The sequence below is a fragment of the Oncorhynchus clarkii genome, chromosome 16 (assembly GCF_045791955.1).
Source record: "Oncorhynchus clarkii lewisi isolate Uvic-CL-2024 chromosome 16, UVic_Ocla_1.0, whole genome shotgun sequence".
Taxonomy (NCBI): Eukaryota; Metazoa; Chordata; class Actinopteri; order Salmoniformes; family Salmonidae; genus Oncorhynchus; species Oncorhynchus clarkii.
In genome coordinates this window covers 30,121,052-30,142,638 of record NC_092162.1, presented here as the reverse complement: position 1 = coordinate 30,142,638, position 21,587 = coordinate 30,121,052, and the positions used below count along the sequence as shown (strand labels likewise).

The 21,587-nt window shown below is 39.9% G+C and overlaps 2 protein-coding genes and 1 long non-coding RNA gene across 3 annotated transcripts in view; all 3 read left to right on the top strand.

The window, feature by feature from the left end:
* Window positions 1–668, top strand: part of LOC139368305 (actin-binding LIM protein 1-like) — a 132,862-nt gene extending 132,194 nt beyond the window's left edge. Inside the window, exons 20-21 of the mRNA XM_071107054.1 lie at window positions 139–199; window positions 540–668. Of these exons, the coding sequence (XP_070963155.1) occupies window positions 139–199; window positions 540–628 (150 nt within the window). The 3' untranslated portion in view covers window positions 629–668. The remainder of the gene's footprint in view (window positions 1–138; window positions 200–539) is intronic.
* Window positions 669–1,194: 526 nt separating this feature from the next.
* On the top strand, window positions 1,195–10,072 carry LOC139368306 (uncharacterized). Its single transcript, XR_011626944.1, has 3 exons — window positions 1,195–1,271; window positions 8,767–8,847; window positions 9,029–10,072. It is a non-coding gene; the product is annotated as an uncharacterized lncRNA (long non-coding RNA).
* Window positions 10,073–15,829: 5,757 nt separating this feature from the next.
* LOC139367553 (probable E3 ubiquitin-protein ligase TRIML1) lies at window positions 15,830–20,038 on the top strand. The gene is made up of 5 exons (XM_071105800.1): window positions 15,830–15,922; window positions 16,207–16,443; window positions 16,543–16,562; window positions 18,237–18,379; window positions 19,449–20,038. Exons 1-5 carry the CDS (start codon window positions 15,830–15,832, stop codon window positions 20,036–20,038), a joined length of 1,083 nt encoding a protein of 360 aa, XP_070961901.1.
* Window positions 20,039–21,587: the final 1,549 nt, after the last annotated feature.

Here is a 21,587-nt window from a genome sequence, read left to right as displayed (position 1 = left end):
TCACTCCAACATTAAAATCGAACTTATTGATTAATGTGGATGGTTTCCCCTTATAGGCTTTGATTGACAAAGTGTTGTTGATCATATTGTTCATAGACACATGTGATCGCTGTTACAATACTGTCTCTGCCCATACAGCCTCAGTCCGCAGATTTCACTCCTTACAACAGCCATGGCAACATGTGTGGGGGAGGAAGAGGTGAGTGTTGCTCAACAAATACAGCTGTGGTTGTGTTCACAGCTACTTCTACATCTACATACAATTTCAATATTCTTAAAACTACAATCTAGAAATTTGTTTTTCAGCAAAATGACACTACTTTTGATATACAGTTGAGGAATGGGGCTTGGGAAATGTAACCCCTCCCAGATTTGATTTGATTTGATTTGATTTGATTGTACCTTTAACTGATAATACATTGTAAATAAGCGACCCAATTATTGAACAGTCAGATTTGGAAATAATGTATATCTTTCAGATTTAAATAGTACAGGAAAATCTAACTGAGTCTCATTTTCTGTCCCATGTTGTCTTGCAGAGTTTCAGGTATGTCGCTCATTTGCTTATCCACAAATATCTTTCATTATGCAATTTCATTTTGCATGCGTTTGCTCACTCTATACCTAGGGTCACAAACTTCATGTTATCCTGAATGTCAACCCACTCCTGATAAATGCCTGCATCACTATTAGCTATCCCAAACTGTAGTGAATGCATTGCAGTGACCCTGCATGTTCTTGTCAAGGACCACATACAACATTGCTCAGACATGTTCAGTCTCACTGTGACTAGATGGAACCACTGTACTGTACATGCAACGTAGAATGATCTTTGTATCATTGCCTGTTTTATTGTTGCAAAATGTCTCCAGTTGTCACTAAATGTCTCATTTATTTACATATTCAATTTTAAACTGTAACAGTGCTTCACTGTGAGGTCGAGGTGTCACAAGTGTAGGTAACCTAAGATGCTATTGATAGTAATTGTATTAAAAGAGTGCCAATCTTTGAGTGCCATGACCTATTACCGAAAGACAAAAGTACTGCAGTGACCATAAGTACCAGTATGCTGCTCTATATGATAGGAATAAGATACGGTAGCTGGGATAGTAGTAGATAGCGATGGTAGATATATCTCAGTTCCATACCACTATATTACATGTGTGTGTGTGTGTACTGTATGTTCTATCCTGTAGCACATTAGGGATGGCAGTGCTGCAGTAACAAGAATGGACAGGGGAGTGTCTATGCCTAATATGTTGGAAACAAAAGCAAGTATCTTTTATTTTTTTCCTATAATTTCTTTATAAAGATTTTGAATTTACCTGATGTATGTGCCCTATCCTTATTAGTATATTTGACTGACATTCCAAGTTTTTTTGAATTTATACTTTACTACAAAAATGTGTACGCTACAAAAACAAATATGCTGAGTCAGTAAAGAGAGCTTCAAGTGAGCTTGGCACATCGGAGCCACCGCAAACATTGGGTGATATAATAGAAGGAATAGTGAGGTAAACCTCGGCACCGATAACAGGAGGTACAGTTGAAGTCGGAAGTTTACATACACCTTAGCCAAATACATTTAAACTCAGTTTTTCACAATTCCTGACATTTAATCAGAGTAAAAAATCCCTGTCTTAGGTCAGTTAGGATCACCACTTCATATTAAGAATGTGAAATGGCAGAATAATAGTGGAGAATGATTTATTTCAGCTTTTATTTCTTTCATCACATTCCGAGTGGGTCAGAAGTTTACATACACTCAATATGTATTTGGTAGCATTGCCTTTAAATTGCTTAATTGGGTTAAATGTTTTGGTAAGCCTTCCACAAGCTCCCCACAATAAATTGGGTGAATTTTGGCTCATTCCTCCTGACAGAGCTGGTGTAACTGAGCCAGGTTTGTAGGGCTCCTTGCTCGCACACACTTTTTCAGTTCTTCCCACAAATTGTGATGGCTTTGATGGCCACTCCAATATCTTGACTTTGTTGTCCATTTTGCCACAACTTTGGAAGTATGCTTGGGGTCATTGTCCATTTGGAAGACCCATTTGCGACCAAGCTTTAACTTCCTGACTGATGTCTTCAGATGTTGCTTCAATATACAGTGAGGCAAAAAAGTATTTAGTCAGCCACCAATTGTGCAAGTTCTCCCACTTAAAAAGATGAGAGAGGCCTGTAATTTTCATCATAGGTACACTTCAACTATGACAGACAAAATGAGAAAGAAAAATCCAGAAAATGATATTGTAGGATTTTTAATGAATTTATTTGCAAATTATGGTGGAAAATAAACAAAAGTTTATCTCAATACTTTGTTATATACCCTTTGTTGGCAATGACAGAGGTCAAACGTTTTCTGTCAGTCTTCACAAGGTTTTCACACATTCCTCCATGCAGATCTCCTCTAGAGCAGTGATGTTTTGGGGCTGTTGCTGGGCGACACAGACTTTCAACTCCCTCCAAAGATTTTCTATGGGGTTGAGATCTGGAGATTGGCTAGGTCACTCCAGGACCTTGAAATGCTTCTTACGAAGCCACTCCTTCGTTGCCCGGGCGGTGTGTTTGGGATCATTGTCATGCTGAAAGACCCAGCCACGTTTCATCTTCAATGCCCTTGCTGATGGAAGGAGGTTTTCACTCAAAATCTCACAATACATGGCCCCATTCATTCTTTCCTTTACACGGATCAGTCGTCCTGGTCCCTTTGCAGAAAAACTGCCCCAAAGCATGATGTTTCCACCCCCACCCCCCACAGTAGGTATGGTGTTCTTTGGATGCAACTCAGCATTCTTTGTCCTCCAAACACGACGAGCTGAGTTTTTACCAAAAAGTTATATTTTGATTTCATCTGACCATATGACATTCTCTTCTGGATCATCCAAATGCTCTCTAACAAACTTCAGACGGGCCTGGACATGTACTGGCTTAAGCAGGGGTACACGTCTGGCACTGCAGGATTTGAGTCCCTGGCGGCGTAGTGTTACTGATGGTAGGCTTTGTTACTTTGGTCCCAGCTCTCTGCAGGTCATTCACTAGTTCCCCCCGTGTGGTTCTGGGATTTTTGACCCCACAGGGTGAGATCTTGCGTGGAGCCCCAGATCGAGGGAGGTTATCAGTGGTCTTGTATGTCTTCCATTTCCTAATAATTTCTCCCACAGTTGATTTCTTCAAACCAAGCTGCTTACCTATTGCAGATTCAGTCTTCCAAGTCTGGTGCAGGTCTACAATTTTGTTTCTGGTGTCCTTTGACAGCTCTTTGGTCTTGGCCATAGTGGAGTTTGGAGTGTGACTGTTTGAGGTTGTGGACAGGTGTCTTTTATACTGATAACAAGTTCAAACAGGTGCCATTAATACAGGTAACGAGTGGAGGACAGAGGAGCCTCTTAAAGAAGAAGTTACAGGTCTGTGAGAGCCAGATATCTTGCTTGTTTGTAGGTGAACAAATACTTATGTTCCACCATAATTTGCAAATAAATTCATTATAAATCCTACAATGTGATTTTCTGGATTTTTTTTCCTTAATTTTGTCTGTCATAGAGGAAGTGTACCTATGATGAAAATGACAGGCCTCTCTCATCTTTTTAAGTGGGAGAACTTGCACAATTGGTGGCTGACTAAATACTTTTTTGCCCCACTGTAACCATATAATTTTCCTACCTCATGATGCCATCTATTTTGAAGTGCACTAGTCCCTCCTGCAGCAAAGCACCCCCACAACATGATGCTGCCACCCCCATGCTTCATAGTTGGGATGGTGTTCTTTGGCTTGCAAACCTCCCCCTTTTTCCTCCAAACATAAGGATGGTCATTATGGCCAAACAGTTCTATTTTTGTTTCATCAGACCAGAGGACATTTCTCCAAAAAGTACAATCTTTGTCCCCATGTGCAGTTGCTAACCGTAGTCTTTCTTTTTTATGATGGTTTTGGAGCAGTGGCTTCTTCCTTGCTGAGTGGCCTTTCAGTTTATGTCAATATAGGACTCGTTTTATTGTGGATATAGATACTGTTGTACCTGTTTCTTCCAGCATCTTCACAAGGTCCTTTGCAATTCTGGGATGGATTTGCACGTTTCTCACCAAAGTACGTTCATCTCTAGGAGACAGAACACGTCTCCTTCCTGAGCGGTATGACGGCTACATGGTCCCATGGTGTTTATACTTGCGTACTATTGTTTGTACAGATGAATATGGTACCTTCAGGCGTTTGGAAATTGCTCCCAAGGATGAACCAGACTTTTGGAGGTCTACAATTTTTTTTCTGAGGTCTTGGATGATTTTCTTTTGATTTTCCCATGATGTCAATCAAAGAGGCACTGGGTTTGAAGGTAGGCCTTGAAATACATCCACAGGTACACCTACAATTGACTCAGGCTAATTGACATCATTTGTCAGAAGCTTCTAAAGCCATGACATTTTCTGGAATTTTCCAAGCTGTTTAAAACCTCTCGAGGATAGGCGTCCCGCCAGCGGGACACCTGTTGACAACTTCCGGTGAAATTGGAAGATATTATGAATATTAAACATCTAGGTATGTACAAGTGTCTTATGTCAGTTAAAATCTTAAATTCTTGTTAATCTAACAGAATTGTCCGAATTATAATAGGCTTTACAGCGAAGGCATGCTATTGTTTGAGGACTGCGCCCACATCAAAATTGTTTTCAACCAGCACAGGCTTCGTAAAATCACAAACAGCAACTAAATATTCACTTACTTTTTGAAAATCTTCCTCTGATTTGCAATCCCAAGGGTCCCAGCTACATCATGCATGGTTGTTTTGATAGATAAAATATTTTATATGCCAAAAAGTCAGTTTAGTTGGCGCCATCGTTTTGAGTAGTCCACTCGTTCAACATGCAGAGAAAGGAATACAAAAAGCTACCCCTAAACTTTGTTAAAACAAGTCAAAATACATTTCTATTTAATCCTCAGGTACCCTAAAATGTAATTTAACTATAATATTTCATACCGGAAAGAAGTTTGTTCAATAGAAAAGTAAAATTAGCAAGTGTGCGTCCTCTGTCGTGCACACACAGACTGATTTCCAACTCTGACTCCCAGTACCAAAACTCAAAATTCTTCCTTGTTTGGGAAGAAACAAGCCTGAAAGCTTGAACAAAGACTGTTGACATCTAGTGGAAGCCATAGAAATTGCAATCCGGGAGCTGGAATTTCATAGGACCCATAACTTTCCATTGAAAGAGCATGGCTCTCAAAAAAAATCCTGGTTGGTTTTTCTTTTGATTTCCTCCTACCATATCAATTGTGTTTTAGTCTCATACATTATTTTAACATTTCTACAAACTTCAAAGTGTTTCCTATCCAATGGTACCAATTATATGCAGTTCCTGGCTTCTGGGCCTGAGTAACAGGCAGTTTACTTTGGGCACGTCAGTCAGACGGGAACTGGATAAAAATAGACCCTAGCCTGAAGAAGTTTAAAGGCACATTCAACTCATTGTATGTAAACTTCTGACCCACCGCAATTATGACACAGTGAAATAATCTGTCTGTAAACAATTGTTGGAAAAATTACTTGTGTCATGCACAAAGTAGATGTCCTCACCAACTTGCCAAAACTACAGTTTGTTAACAAGAAATTTGTGGAGTGGTTGAAAAACTAGTTTTAATGACTCCAACCTAAGTGTATGTAAACTTCCAACTTCAACTGTATATGATTGGTGTCTCATATCACCACTAACTACCTACAGTATGCAGCTGGTAGTCAGTCCCTTCATGGGTTCCTGTAACCAAAGGCAGCCCCTCTAAAGTACTAAATCTCCCATGAGGCTATGGCTGTGCTGCAGTCTAGACAGGGGCTAGTGAACTGAGTCACCTCTCGCTTAGCATGCCGGCTTCTCCATGCTCATTCGCACATGGCTTCAATACAGACTGTATGTAACATACAGTGGAAAATCCAATACCAAATGTGTCTTTGATACAACTTAATGAAGGAGAGACACCTTCATTGTTGGATTTTCATGACTGGTTTGACTACTATGAGTTGATCAGATAGAGGGCGGGAAAAAAAGCACAAATAACTCCCCTGGTTGCTTATTAGAGCATTTCAATAAGATCTTGCAAAACTCTTCCTCTAAATTTCAATCGATCTCATCTAGGTGTGTTTGTGTACTGGGCCTAACATACGTTTGCTGTAAATCCCACAGTATAGCTGCTTCCCATGACTCGATCTATGACTTGACAATTTCATTTAAACAAATTGTTTAACCCGTACTGTATCTATTTTGTAACTTAACATTATTTTAGGGCCACAGTTCTTTGAAAATGTCGATCTGTAAGCCTAATCTTGTCTGGTCAGATATTCCAACATATTCACATTTTAACTGATATACACCCCCCCCCCCCCCCCCTTGCCCTCAGAACAGCCTCAATTCGTCAGGGCATGGACTATACAAGGTGTCAAAAGCATTCCACAGGGATGCTCACTCATGTTGACTCCAATGCTTCCCACAGTTGTGTCAAGTTGGCTGGATATCCTTTGGTGGTGGACCGTTCTTGATACACACAGGAAACTGTTGAGCATGAAAAACCCAGCAGCGTTACAGTTCTTGACACAAACCGGTGCACCTGGCACCTACTATACCCCATTCAAAGACACTTAAATATGTTGTCTTACCATTCACCCTCTGAATGGCACACATACACAATCCATGTCTCAATTGTCTCAAGGCTTAAATACTTCTCTAACCTGTCTCATCCCCTTCATCTACACTGAAGGGGATTTAACAAGTGACCATCAATAATGGATCATAGCTTTCACCTGGATTCCCATGTTCAGTCTATATCATGGAAAGAACAGGTGTTCTGAATGTTTTGTACACTCATTGTAGATGTTTTGGTAATAATGAGCGCAGTAATGCACGTACCTACACAACGATAATGGCATCATGCACCTCCCCACCAACTGATACCCTTATAGTTGAGCTCCCAGGGTCTATAGCCCCATCAGCCCTCACTCACAATCTCCTGTCACACTTGTTGTCCCTACCCAGTGTTCCCCTGTCTCAGTCAAGACTATCAGTTTTGAACATGCTATAACTGTAAAAACGATGCCCTGTCCAATCAAACTTGGATACCTGGTTTCCGTGGGATCTCAAATATGATAATGCGTTGTCTGCAGCGATGAATGTGTGGATTCATGTACTCCCCTTTTTGGATATACAGTGTATTCAGAAAATATTAAGAACTTTTGTTAGACCCTTTGCTTACAGCCTTATTGTAAAATTGATTCAATTGTTTTTTTGCCTCTCATCAATCTACGGACAATACCTTGTAATGACGAAGCAAAAACTGTTTTTTTGGCACTGATTACAGACTCGGGTCTTCTTGGGAATGATGCTACAAGCTTGGCACACCTGTATTTGGGGACTTTCTCCCGTTCTTCTCTGCAGATCATCTCAAGCTCTGAGGTTGGATGGGGAGCGTCGCTGTACAGCTATTTTCAGGTCTCTCCAGAGATGTTCGATCGGGTTCAATTCCGGGCTCTGGCTGGGCCACTCAAGCACATTCAGAAGCCACTCCTGCGTTGTCTTGGCTGTGTGCTTAGGGTCGTTGTCCTGTTGGAAGGTGAATCTTCGTCCCAGTCTTAGGTCCTGAGCAGGTTTTCATCAAGGATCTCTCTGTACTTTACTCCATTTCTTTGCCTCGATCCTGACTAGTCTCCAAGTCCCTGCCGTTGAAAAACATCCCCACAGCATGATACTGCCACCACCATTCTTCACCGTAGGGATGGTGACAGGTTTCCTTCAGACGTGACACTTTATATTCAGGCCAAAGAATTCAATCTTGGTTTCATCAGACCAGAGAATCTTGTTTCTCATGGTCAGAGTCCTTTAGGTGCCTTTTGGCAAGCATCAAGCGGGCTGTCATGTGCCATTTACTGAGGAGTGGCTTTTGTCTGGCCACTCTACCACAAAGGCCTGATTGGTGGAGTGCTGCAGAGATGGTTGTCCCATTTTCAGAGAGGAACTCTTGAGCTCTGTCAGAGAGACCATAGGGTTCTTGGTCGCCTCCCTGACCAAAGCCCTTCTCTCCCAATTGCTCAGTTTGCAGGGTGCCCAGCTCTCGGAAAGGTCTTGGTGGTTCCAAACTTCTTCCATTTAAGAATGATGGATGCCACTGTGTTCTTGGGGACCTTCAATGCTCCATAAATGTTTTGGTACCCTTCCCCAGATCTGTGCCTCGACACAATCCTGTCTCTGAGCTCTACGGACAATTCCTTCGACCTCATGGCTTTGTTTTTGCTCTGACATGCACTGTCAACTGTGGGACCTTATATAGACAGGTGTGTGCCTTTCCAAATCATGTCCAATCAATTGAATTTACCACAGGTGGACTCCAAGTTGTAGAAACATCTCAAGAATGATCAATGAGCTCAATTTTGAGTCTCATAGCAAAGGGTCTGAATACTTATGTAAATAAGGTATTTATGTTTTATTTTTAATAAATGTGCAAGCATTTAAAAAAAAATGTTTTTGATTTATGGGGTATTTAGTGTGTAGATTGATGTGGAAAATGTTTTATTTAATCCATTTTAGAATAAGGCTGTAACAAAATGTGGAAAAAGTCAAAGGGTCAGAATACTTTCCGAGTGCACTGTATCTTAAAACCTAGTATCCAATTTTGATTGAATTGGGTCCTCAGTCCGTTTTGGTGGCCCAAGGGTCCATCTTTCAACAATCTCCTTTTGAAGCTTAATTCAGTATTGACATCCTTTACTGATGAGTGTCTCCCTTTTGAAGGTTGTACCATATGAAATGCTCATGATAACCAGTAGAGGGCGAGCTAAACTGCCCAGGGAGGTGGACAGAACAAGACTGGAGGTATCATTTGATTTCTGCATGTGTGTGCATGAATGCTACACAAATACTTAGCAAGGAAAGTACAGAATCCATAGATCCATATAGCTTCTTGAGTTTTTCAATGACCATATAGGAGCGGAAATGTTAACCACAACATCCCCCCTTCCCCTCCTTCTTTTCTCAACCTCTCTTCTCACTCTAGCGCCACTTAGCCCCAGAAACGTTCTTTGACATCTTTGGGATGGAGATCCAGGAGTTTGACAGGCTTCCACTGTGGAAACGCAACAACATGAAAAAGAAGGCCAATCTCTTCTAGCAGTCAGAGCAGAATGCACTCATCCCATCCTTTCAGATAGCACTCTACTTTTACACTGTAATATAGATGTAAGGTTTGTTTCGATTTTTGTCAATCTTTTTTTCTGACATGTTCAAGAAGGCAATGGACTCTTCTTTCTTTTTTCACGATGCCTCCTCTGCAGACTGAATACATGATATGATTACTAATAGATACATTTGAAAGGCTACAAGGAAAGAAAATAAAACAATTTCTTCCATGTTCAAAAATTAGAAAGAATTATGAATTAAGTCATGTTCTTTTTGATTGCTGCGCTTGTTTTAATTTCTGGCTTTGCTTTGAATGGAACTGCTTTCCTTGACCTGCTTGTTTCCTCATATTTGTTGCTGTTGATTCCTGTGGAACTTTGTTAGTAGAATTTCATGGCACCATATGAAACATGCTGTTCACATGCAAAAATTGAATGTCTGTCAGCTTCACATGTCAATGGTCAGTTTGCCCTTATTTGGGCTATCAAGTCAAATCAAATGGTTGTCTTCATCATGGGAAATATTGGGTCTTGCCATTTCTTTATGGCCCTAGTACATACCAGCTAGCCTAAGCTCCTAACTATGTTACTCTCACTGGCATCAGAGTCTGGAAAAGCTGCTATTCAAAACAATATAATGTGGTTTACGTATAGATCCAGGTCATATTCTTTAGGGCATGAAACGGAAAACATTTTAAACTGCATTTCAACAGAAAACAGAAATGAGCCTTCGTTATTGGACGAGTCCAAGTAGTCCCTCCCTGTTTCAGTCTGTTTTCTTTGGTTTGATGCCAAATGAGTTCGACTCAGTTTCGCCTCTCAGGCTCCCATTAGAGTAGCAATTCCTATTTTACTAACAAACACATTAAATGTAAAAAAATAAAAATGAAATACTATTTGAAATGACTGTTTTATAAATGAAACCCACACTGCCATTTGTTGTACTAAAATATAAGCAAAAAATAAAGCTTTAAATCACTGTGTATGTTAATCCTCGGCTACTCCAAAGGTAGTAGTTTACCTGTTCTCCTCTCAGCTATTAAACTATAATAAACACTGTGGTTCATATATGTTGTTCAAGGAACTACAGTGTGTAATGTAATATGAGGACTCTCCTGTCAAGTTTGATGGAACAAATCAGACAGTGTGTTCCGTTGACTTCCTGGACTTCAGCCAATAAAGAGGCAGACACCCATGGAACTGTCTCTTTCTCTCTCAAACACACACATACTGATACACAAACACCCAGGTTTATAATAGGCCTATAGTTTTAAAGTATGGTATGAATGGAGGAAATACAGTATTGCTAAATATCTATGTATCAAATTGGATAATAACTTCTGTTAGCTTATTGTTAGAATTAACTGAATTCCAACTGGTTATCAGGACAGACATGAATGCCATTCTGGATATGCGGGACGAATCTAATAAGACCAACTACAAGCCAAAAGCAACCAAGGCTCTCCAACATATGCTCTCTGATTACAACCCTTGATGCCTGGCGAGCTCATATCCCTGAAGCAAAAGAGCACACTTTCTATTCAAACAGGCACAAAACATTCTCCCCAACCTACTAGAATCTACTCTATTTTCTTTAATCAAGAAAATAGAAATTAGACATATGAGTCTATCTGATCATCATGCTTCTGACAGATTCATAATTTCCTAAAATAACCACAAGATGGCACTTTAACGCTTCCTTAGTACAAAATCCTACGTTTTGTACAATTTGAATTTATAATGATTAACAAAAATTAAATCTGATCCTCTGATTTTTATGGGACGCCATTAAAGGTTTAAAAAAACAAAAAAATGCAACTGCATTTGCATCTGGGTGGAATGAATCATAAAGAAGATATCAGAATTGGAAAAGTTGTCAACAAACACTTTTTTCAGACGAGGTAACAACTACTTTCTTCAAAGTCAGAAGAGAACTAAAATATATAACTAAATCTATTGACAAGACAGAGAGGAGAATTTGCCATCCTTCGGGTTAGACTTAACCATTACTTCCATGGTAATCGACCCAGTCGTCTATTGGCTAACAAGTTTTTCATTAATGATCAATTAGTGAAAATTGCAACTGTTGAATCCAAATTAATCAACCAAAAATTATCCAGTTTCTATAAAGAATTGTACACCTCTGATTGTAAATCAAACACCAAGCCAGATCAAGTCCTTTTTAAAAGATATCTCCTCTTCTCGCAACTGACGAAGCCGGCTTGCTGGGAGCCTAAATCTCTCTACATGAACTCAAAAGGTCATTGGATAACATGAATAAAGGTAAATCACCTGGTACCTCCTGAGGTCTATTTAAAAATGTGGAACCAATTACGTCATACTTGCAATGATTAACACAGCCGTTCACAAAGGTTCATTTTGGAAGGGATGTAAATGCAGGACTAATTTAGCAATTTCTTTAAAAGGTAAAAACCATTCAGTTCTCTCATCACCCTCTTTCTTTGATAAACACAGATATTAAACTATTTTCTAATACATATTTTACATGCTTCATCAGAAACCAAAGCTCCTTGGGCACTTCTATCTCTCGATGCAGAAAAAGCTTTTGATAGACTAGAATTGTCATATCTTTGGCTGGTTTTGTGACATGGTACTTGGCTCTGTTTTCATTAATATGATTCAAATTCTACAGTATATGCCAATCCCTCAGCCATAGTAATAACAGGCAATACCGGCTCTGTTCTGTTCAGAATAACTAGAAGTAACAGGTAAGGTGATCTCACCTCATCAAAACTATGAAATACCACATAGGGAATCATGTAGTAACCAAAAAAGTGTTAAACAAATCAAAATATATTTTATATTTGAGATTCTTCAAAGTAACCACCCTTTGCCTTGATGACAGCTATGCACACTCTTGGCATTCTCTCAACCAGCTTCATGCAGTAGTCATCTGGAATGCATTTCAATTAATTAACAGGTGTGCCTTGTTAAAAGTTAATTTGTGAAATTTCTTTCCTATTTAATGCGTTTGAGCCAGTTGTGTTGTGACAAGGTAGGGGTGGTATACAGAAGATACCCCTATTTGGTAAAAGATGAAATCCATATTATGGCAAGAACAGCTCAAATAAGCAAAGAAAAAAGACAGTCCATCATTACATGTCCCACATGATGGTCAGTCAATCCTGAAAATGTCAAGAACTTTGAAAGTGCAGTCACAAAAACCATCAAGTGCTATGATGAAACTGGCTCTCATGAGGACTGCCACGGGAAGGAAGACCCAGAGTTACCTCTGCTGCAGAGGATAAGTTCATTTGAGTTAACTGCACCTCAGATTGCAGCCCAAATAAATGCATCTCAACACATCTCAACATCAACTGTTCAGAGGAGACTGCATGAATCAGGCCTTCATGATCGAATTGCTGAAAAACAAACACTACAAAAGGACACCAATAAGAAGAAGAGACTTGCTTGGGCCAATAAACACAAGCAATGGACATTCGACAGGTGTAAATCTGTCCTTTAGTTTTCACCAGCATGGCTACCACAGCATTCTGCAGTGATATGCCATCCCATCTGGTTTGCGCTTAGTGTGACTATCATTTGTTTTTCAACAGGAGAATGACCCAAAACACACCTCCAGACTGTGTAAGGGCTACAGTGCCTTGCGAAAGTATTCGGCCCCCTTGTACTTTGCGACCTTTTGCCACATTTCAGGCTTCAAACATAAAGATATAAAACTGAAGAATCAACAATTGGGACACAATCATGAAGTGGAACGACATTTATTGGATATTTCAAACTTTTTTTAACAAATCAAAAACTGAAAAATTGAACGTGCAAAATTATTCAGCCCCTTCACTTTCAGTGCAGCAAACTCTCTCCAGAAGTTCAGTGAGGATCTCTGAATGATCCAATGTTGACCTAAATGACTAATGATGATAAATACAATCCACCTGTGTGTAATCAAGTCTCCGTATAAATGCACCATGATGATCAGAGATCATCATGAAGAACAAGGAACACACCAGGCAGGTCCGAGATACTGTTGTGAAGAAGTTTAAAGCCGGATTTGGATACAAAAAGATTTCCCAAGCTTTAAACATCCCAAGGAGCACTGTGCAAGCGATAATATTCAAATGGAAGGAGTATCAGACCACTGCAAATCTACCAAGACCTGGCCATCCCTCTAAAATTTCAGCTTATACAAGGAGAAGACTGATCAGAGATGCAGCCAAGAGGCCCATGATCACTCTGGATGAACTGCAGAGATCTACAGCTGAGGTGGGAGACTCTGTCCATAGGACAACAATCAGTCGTATATTGCACAAATCTGGCCTTTATGGAAGAGTGGCAAGAAGAAAGCCATTTCTTTAAGATATCCATAAAAAGTGTCGTTTAAAGTTTGCCACAAGCCACCTGGGAGACACACCAAACATGTGGGAGAAGGTGCTCTGGTCAGATGAAACCAAAATTGAACTTTTTGGCAACAATGCAAAACGTTATGTTTGGCGTAAAAGCAACACAGCTGAACACACCATCCCCACTGTCAAATATGGTGGTGGCAGCATCATGGTTTGGGCCTGTTATTCTTCAGCAGGGACAGGGAAGATGGTTCAAATTGATGGGAAGATGGATGGAGCCAAATACAGGACCATTCTGGAAGAAAACCTGATGGAGTCTGCAAAAGACCTGAGACTGGGACGGAGATTTGTCTTCCAACAAGACAATGATCCAAAACAGCAAAATCTACAATGGAATGGTTCAAAAATAAACATATCCAGGTGTTAGAATGGCCAAGTCAAAGTCCAGACCTGAATCCAATCGAGAATCTGTGGAAAGAACTGAAAACTGCTGTTCACAAATGCTCTCCATCCAACCTCACTGAGCTCGAGCTATTTTGCAAGGAGGAATGGGAAAAAAATTCAGTCTCTCGATGTGCAAAACTGATAGAGACATACCCCAAACGACTTACAGCTGTAATCGCAGCAAAAGGTGGCGCTACAAAGTATTAACTTAAGGGGGCTGAATAATTTTGCACGCCCAATTTTTCAGTTTTTGATTTGTTAAAAAAGTTTGAAATATCCAATAAATGTCGTTCCACTTCATGATTGTGTCCCACTTGTTGTTGATTCTTCACAAAAAAAATACAGATTTATATCTTTATGTTTGAAGCCTGAAATGTGGCAAAAGGTCGCAAAGTTCAAGGGGGCCGAATACTTTCGCAAGGCACTGTATATGACCAAGAGTGCTGCATCAGATGACCTGTCCTCCACAATCACCCAACCTCAACCCAATTTTTTTATTTTACCTTTATTTAACTAGGCAAGTCAGTTAAGAACAATTTCTTATTTTTAATGACAGCCTAGGAACAGGGGCAGAACAAGAGCTTTTTACCCTGTCAGCTCAGGGATTTGATCTTGCAACCTTTTGGTTACCAGGCCAACACTCTAACCACTAGGCTACCTGTCACCTACATTGAGATGGTTTGGTTATGAGTTGAACCGCTGAGTGAAGGAAAAGCAGCCAACACGTGCTCAGTATATGTGGGAACTCCTTCAAGACTGTTGGAAAAGCATTCCAGGTGAAGCTGGTTGGGAGAATGCCAAGGCTGTGCAAAGCTGTAATCCAGGCAAAGGGTGGCCAATTTGAAGAATCTGAAATATAAAATATGTTTTGATTTTTTTAACACTTTTGGTTACTACATAATTCCATGTTTTATTTCATAGTTTTGATGTCTCACTATTATTCTACATGTAAAAAATTGTAAAAAAATAAAGAAAAACCCTTGAATGAATGAGTAGGTGTGTCCCAACTTTTGACTTGTGCTGGGTATATATATAAATATACCTATTTTTTTATATTTTTATGTTCTTTGCTTTCAGGCCCATGTGGAAGGGGTGGTATGGGGAGGGTTTTCTTTTCCTGTTGATACAGAATTTATTATCACTTAAACTATGTATGTATTTCTTACTGGGGTTGTTTTCTTCTTCTTTTGAGTGGCAGCCTACAGGTACATAATGGGGTGGCAGGTAGCCTAGTGGTTAGGGCGTTAGGACAGTAAATCAAACGTTTGCTGAATCAAATCCCCAAGTTGACAAGGTAAAAATCTGTCGTTCTACCCCTGAGCAAGTCAGTTAACCCACTGTTCCCCAGGTGCCGACGATATGGATGTGGATTAAGGAAGCCCCCCGCACCTCTCTGATTCAAAGGGATTGGTTTAAATGTGGAAGACATATTTCAGTTGTACAACTGACTCGAAAACCCCCTTTCCTTAATGGATAATGTACCTGTGGAGTCAAGGTGAATACTTTCTAGGGGAGAATGAAGGGCCTCATTGACATAACCATATAAATATAATAACTAGAAAGGACAATCCCCTCAGACCACAGCAATTTGACTGCACCCTCATGGGTACACCCAATATGGCTCATTGAATGGGCCATCCCCGTATTTCTAAGGACACAACCCTACCCACTATACTCTAGTACCTGAGCTTGTGAAACTAGAAGCGTGGTATTGTTAAAGAGTGCCAGGTAGTCTATATTGATTTAAGGCTCATTGACATAGGACTAGAAGTCTTTGGTTTATTACAACTTCCCTTTGCAATTACGTCAGCTTTTCTTCATTTGTATAACTGATCATCTCACTTAGAGTAAGGCCTTGAAGATGAAGACTCAGGATCAGGTGTGTGCTACTTTTTTTTCACTCCTCAGGAGATGCAGTTGAAGCACCAGGAATGTCTGAAGAGGCAAAGAGAGGCTGTGAAGCTCCGAATGAAGAAACTAAGTGCAAAGCAAACTGAAATCATTGTAAGTAAACAGCACAGGGCTTCATCTGTGTGAACAGAGGTCACAAGCATCACAATAACATGTCAGACATATTGAATGCACACATGAGTGTTCCAGTCAAATTGAAGTTGTCTGAGGGGCTTTGGCCCTTCTAGTAATTATATTTCTATGGTCACATCTGACATTTATATTTCTATGGCATCTATTTGTGGTGAAAAACATGCACAACATGGTAACATATAAACTCTAAGATGTGAAATGTTGCAATGACTTTCGCATTGACTGGTTCTGTGTCCCACAACCAGAAAAAGTCCTCAGCGATGAAGGCGAGTATAAAGAAGAAGTATGAGGACATCCAGAGGGTTCTGAATGAGGACCTCAGGATAACTCTGACCCAGCTGGAGATGGAGGAGAGAGCTGCAGTCACAGCCCTGGAGGACCTGATGGAAAATAATTGTATCATCATCCAGGAGATAGAGCAGGATCTGGCCAGGCTCACCACTGAGCTGGCCCAGAAGGACATTATTCTGCCTGATACAATGGTGATTTGGCTCTTCAGTTCTATTCAACATAAACTAATTTAATTGATATTGATGCTGTTGTATTCACTATCACTCTTTATTCCTCCACATCGACTCTAGGACACAGAGATAGAAGGCAGGTATGTAATTTGATCCAAATACATTTGTTGTTTCTAATACCGCATGCACATATATTTTATATAAATCATTTTATTGACAAAGATGTTTACAATCATCATTATTGATCATAAATTGAAATATTTCCATTACCAATTTAGGCAAATTGCGCATTAATAAATTGGAGACAGCCTGTATGCCCTCCCACCTATCTGTTTCATGTCTCAAGTAGCCTGCGAAAGCCAGCATGGACAGAATGCAATAATTGACAAATATACCTTCAAGAATTTCAGGAATTTTGAAAGTCAGGACAATCCTTTTCTTGCAAAGAAACATTATTTATATACTTGAAAAAAATGTGATTTTGCAAGCAGTTGTCACGTTCTGATCCTAGTATTTGTGTTAATTGTTTGTTTTAGTTGGTCAGGACTCGAGTTGGGTGGGCATTCTATGTTTTGTGTGTCTAGGTTGTTTTTCTGTGTTTGGCCTAGTATGGTTCTCAATCAGAGGCAGGTGTCGTTAGTTGTCTCTGATTGAGAATCATACTTAGGTAGCCTGGGTTTCACTGTTGTTTTGTGGGTGATTGTTTTCGTTTTACACCACATGGTACTGTTTTCGGTTATTCACGTTACGTTTATTGTTTTTGTATGGAGTGTAGAGTTTATTGTTTTTGCATGGAGTGTTCAGTTTATGTGTTTAAATAAATACCATGGACACTTACCACGCCGCATATTGGGCCTCCGATCCTTCTCGCCTCTCCTTTTCAGACGAAGAGGAGGAAAGCCATTACAGCAGTAGACATTTAGTAAATGTGAAGTGGCGCTTTATAATTACGTATACCTTCAAAATGATTCATTCGGCAATCATCAGTTATTCGAAAAACACAGTTTCCATCATTTGTCGCAATAAAGTTCTACTAAAGAAAAATCCACCCCTGTTGAACAGATACAAATGTTATCAATCTTTAGAACATTTATCCTATATCTGCCGTTTCCATTACACATGTCTTTTTGGGTCAATGGAAACCTGCCTACTGTTCATGTGAGAGCCACTGCAGTAAATGGCAACCTGGTCTCAGAGCATTTCATATTATTCTGTATGTATATCCGGAACATTCAATTTAGTATGATATGTTTCGAATGGCGTGGTATGTATTAATTTGTGGATGTCCATTACCTATTTCGTATGACATGTTACGAATTACAATTGTGTTATATATTACAAATTTGCAAAATGTATGATATGTTACGAATTCTAGCTAGGTGGCTAACGTTAGCTAGCTAGTTAAATTTAGCTAGGCTAGGGGTTAGGGATAAGTTTAGGAGTTATGTGAAAGGGTTAAGGTTAGTGGAAGGGTTAGCTAAAAGGGTTAAGTTTAGGGTTAGGAGATGGGTTAGCTAACATGCAAAGTAGCTAAAAAGTAGTAAGTAGTTGACAAGTTGCTAATTAGTTAAAATGCTAAAACTGTCTGTGATGAGATTTCAAACTCTCAACCTTTCAGTTGCTAGATGTTTGCATTATACGCCAACCCATCCACCCTACTTTTGTTTTTGCCTTAAGTAACCATCTGTCTTATTTAACCATACCAAACGTAACATATCATACTCATTTGATTGATTTGATTTACATTTACTATGTTACATTTAGTCTATGAAACCAGGCTTTAAATGTTGGTAATTGTCCTCTCTCTCACCCAGAGTGATGGATCTGCTGAGCAGGACAGACCCAAGCAAAGTGAACCTGGATGAGCCTAAAGCTGACCAAATTCTCACCCTCACCAACAATATGCTGCTACTCATCCACTCCCAGACCCCCATTACCAAGAGACTCATCAAGAGCTGTGAGTACCCTTAGTAATCCATGACATCTTTCAACTTTATGATTTAAATCTCAAAATGCTATGATGTCACTAGGCAGGTTTCCATTGACACAGGTTTTTTCGACAAAAGCAATGTCGCAAAACAAATCTTTGCAACATGTGTAATGTAAACGGCAGATATAGGAGACATTTTCTAAAGATACAACATTTGTATCCATTCGACAGGGGGGATTTTTATTTTGTCTAAGTTTCTTTATTGCGACAAATAATGATTGAAACAGTTTTTCAAATAAATGATGATTGCCAAATCATTTTTAAGGTATTCGGAATACATGATGCCATCATGTAATTATAAAGATCCACTCCACATTTCATTCTAAATGTATACTGCTGTAAACTATAAAAAAATATATATGTTTCTTTGCAGGACAAGGATTGTCCTGACTTTCAATAATATCTGAATTACTTCTTCTTGCTTTTCTTGTTGGCTAGATGCAAGTTTCATGATCCAATTATTTCAGATCTACAGGAGTGCAAGTTTCACCATGGCATGGACCGTGACGATACGTTGGCACATGAGAATTATTAGAATATGTCAAATGTGGCTTTCGTGGGGGGGGTGACATCATTACATCCAGCTGTTTTTATTGACACAAGATAGTTCAATGGAAACGCACCGTAGCAGGCAATTGTTGCATCTATTTTCAATGCAATCTTTCTAAATGTCAAAAAAAAAAGTTACTGGACAGGTTAATGGAAACATAGCTAAGTACAACTGGAAGTGGAGAGATAGGCAGGATCTTTTTGTACCATGGATCCTCTACACCTAGTGGTCTATCAGAATACTGTAGAAATTCTAAAACAATTCAAAAAGTGTATTTCATTATGGATACATTTCTTACATCTATAATTTATAAGTGAAGGTAAGCCGTTATAACATACAGCATGTTTTTGTACTTAAAAACATGCTGCATGTTATTAAAACTGGTTATGCCTTGAAAGTGGTTATGCCTTGAAACATCCAGCCAATTATAATATAGTATTTTAAATATAGTATTTTCTCATGGGAAAATTACACCTCTGTCAACAGATTCTACAGAGGTGTCCCTGGACCCAGAGACAGCACACCCCAAGCTGGTCATTTCCCTGCAAGGTGACAGTGTCACCTACACAGACACCTGGCAGGAACTACCAGAGCTCCCAGGACGCTTTGACACCACCCTCAACGTGATCAGCCTGCAGGGCTTCAGCTCCGGGCGTCACTACTGGGAGATAGATGTGGCTGGGAAGACTTACTGGGAGCTGGGCCTCACCTACCCCACCATCTCCCGCAAGGGCCGGGCCGAGGACTGCTGGCTGGGTCGCGGCTCTGACTCCTGGGCCATGGAATTCTTTGACGGGGAGTACACAGCCTGGCATGGTGGGGTGCCCCACCAGCTGCCTGTCACGAAACACTTAAGCCGTATTGGGGTCCTGTGTAGTTTCCCAGCGGGCCTAGTGTCTTTCCTGGGGGCGGACAGCATGACCCCTCTGTTCTCGTTTTGTGTGGGGGCGTTCAAGGACTGTCTCCACCTGGCATTGTGCCCAGGTCACGACCACAACGGTACGAACGCCAAACCAATTTTGATCTGTAACGCACCTCCAACTCCTAGTTCTATCCAGAATGCCCAAGAATGCTGACTCTGCTCCTTATGATACTCAAAGGGGATGATTCCCTTTTTAAGCGATTTTCTCTCAACACGTATTCTGACCTTGAACTTAGGCATGAGAATAGCACACTATTCACCTGCTTTTCTTTTTGGGTGGATATCTAATATCTAATGAAGGTGTGGCAGAGGTGTCTATAGATATGCCATATTCTCACATCGACTTAATGTCCTAATAATTCAGCCACCTTTACGCAAGAGGAAAAAGTATCTACTTAATATTTTCCGATAGAAATAACATCATTCTCCATGCAGTGTAATTTACAATTTCATGAGAGCTATTGAAAAGAGCTAGGTAAATTAGTAATCCATTTGGATAAGGGGATTGTAAATATTAATGATACTTGTTTTAGATATATTTTATCTTATAATCACTGGAGACAATTGTGAAACCAGTCATATGGCAACAAAATTAAGTATATCGATATATCAACTTTGTCACATTAAAGAGTATGAAATGCATTATGCAGAATTTTAATTGTACAGCCTTTTAACTTGCAGGGATGGGCCCTCTTGAATATCTTAATTATAATAATTAATTAACTTTCTCTGTTTCCTATTTCTATTGTGTTAAATATTAGCCACTATCAGTATTGACAGTCAGTAGGCTTAATAACAACACATCTGCCATTCTGCCCTCGAGCAAGGCAGTTAACCCCCAACAACAATTGCTCCCCGGGTGCCGATGATGTCGTTTAAGGCATCCCACGCACCTCTTGGGTTAAATGTGGAAGACACATTTCGGTTGAATGCATTCAGTTGTGCAACTGACTAGGTATCCCCTTTCCCTTGAATAACTGAATGTGGCACTTTTCAGAATGAATCAAACCAATGTCTTTTGTCTTTTGTGATTCACAAATGTGACCGATAGGCTCAAATCGGGCTTATGTAGCAACATTTTAAATTGCGTTTTTTACATTGGATAAAAGTAGAGACAAAATGGTATATCATACACTACAGTTGAGGAACAATGGGAAAGTAATTTTGCTTTGAAAGTTGATAAACTTGTAAACTCACTTTTGAGAAAATGTCCAAAAGTAGAGACAAAATGGTATATCATACACTACAGTTGAGGAACAATGGGAAAGTAATTTTGCTTTGAAAGTTGATAAACTTGTAAACTCACTTTTGAGAAAATGTCCTTTGAATGTTTTGGAACTACTACTGGAGAGCCCTTCTTTGTCAACACCCCTTCGGCATCGTTCACAACCTCTTAAGCTTTAGCCCCACCCATCTCTTTAAGGGTTGATCCAAGCTTTCTGTACTATCAACAGCAATCAAGCACCCAAGCTAACTTGCTAATTACTTCCAGACACAAATGAGAGAACAGCTCACTCAACATTACTCGCCCTAGCAGAGCTGGTTAGGCGGTTATGTTATCCAGAGCTTTGGTGACTGCAACTGTGCTGTCAGATTGTCCATTCTTCAGAGCGTTTCGCTCTCGGAGCATTCAGAGCGCACACTGGACGCTATAACCGATGAGTAGGGTTGATCAGAACGTTCTGACCTCACAGTAGTGAAGC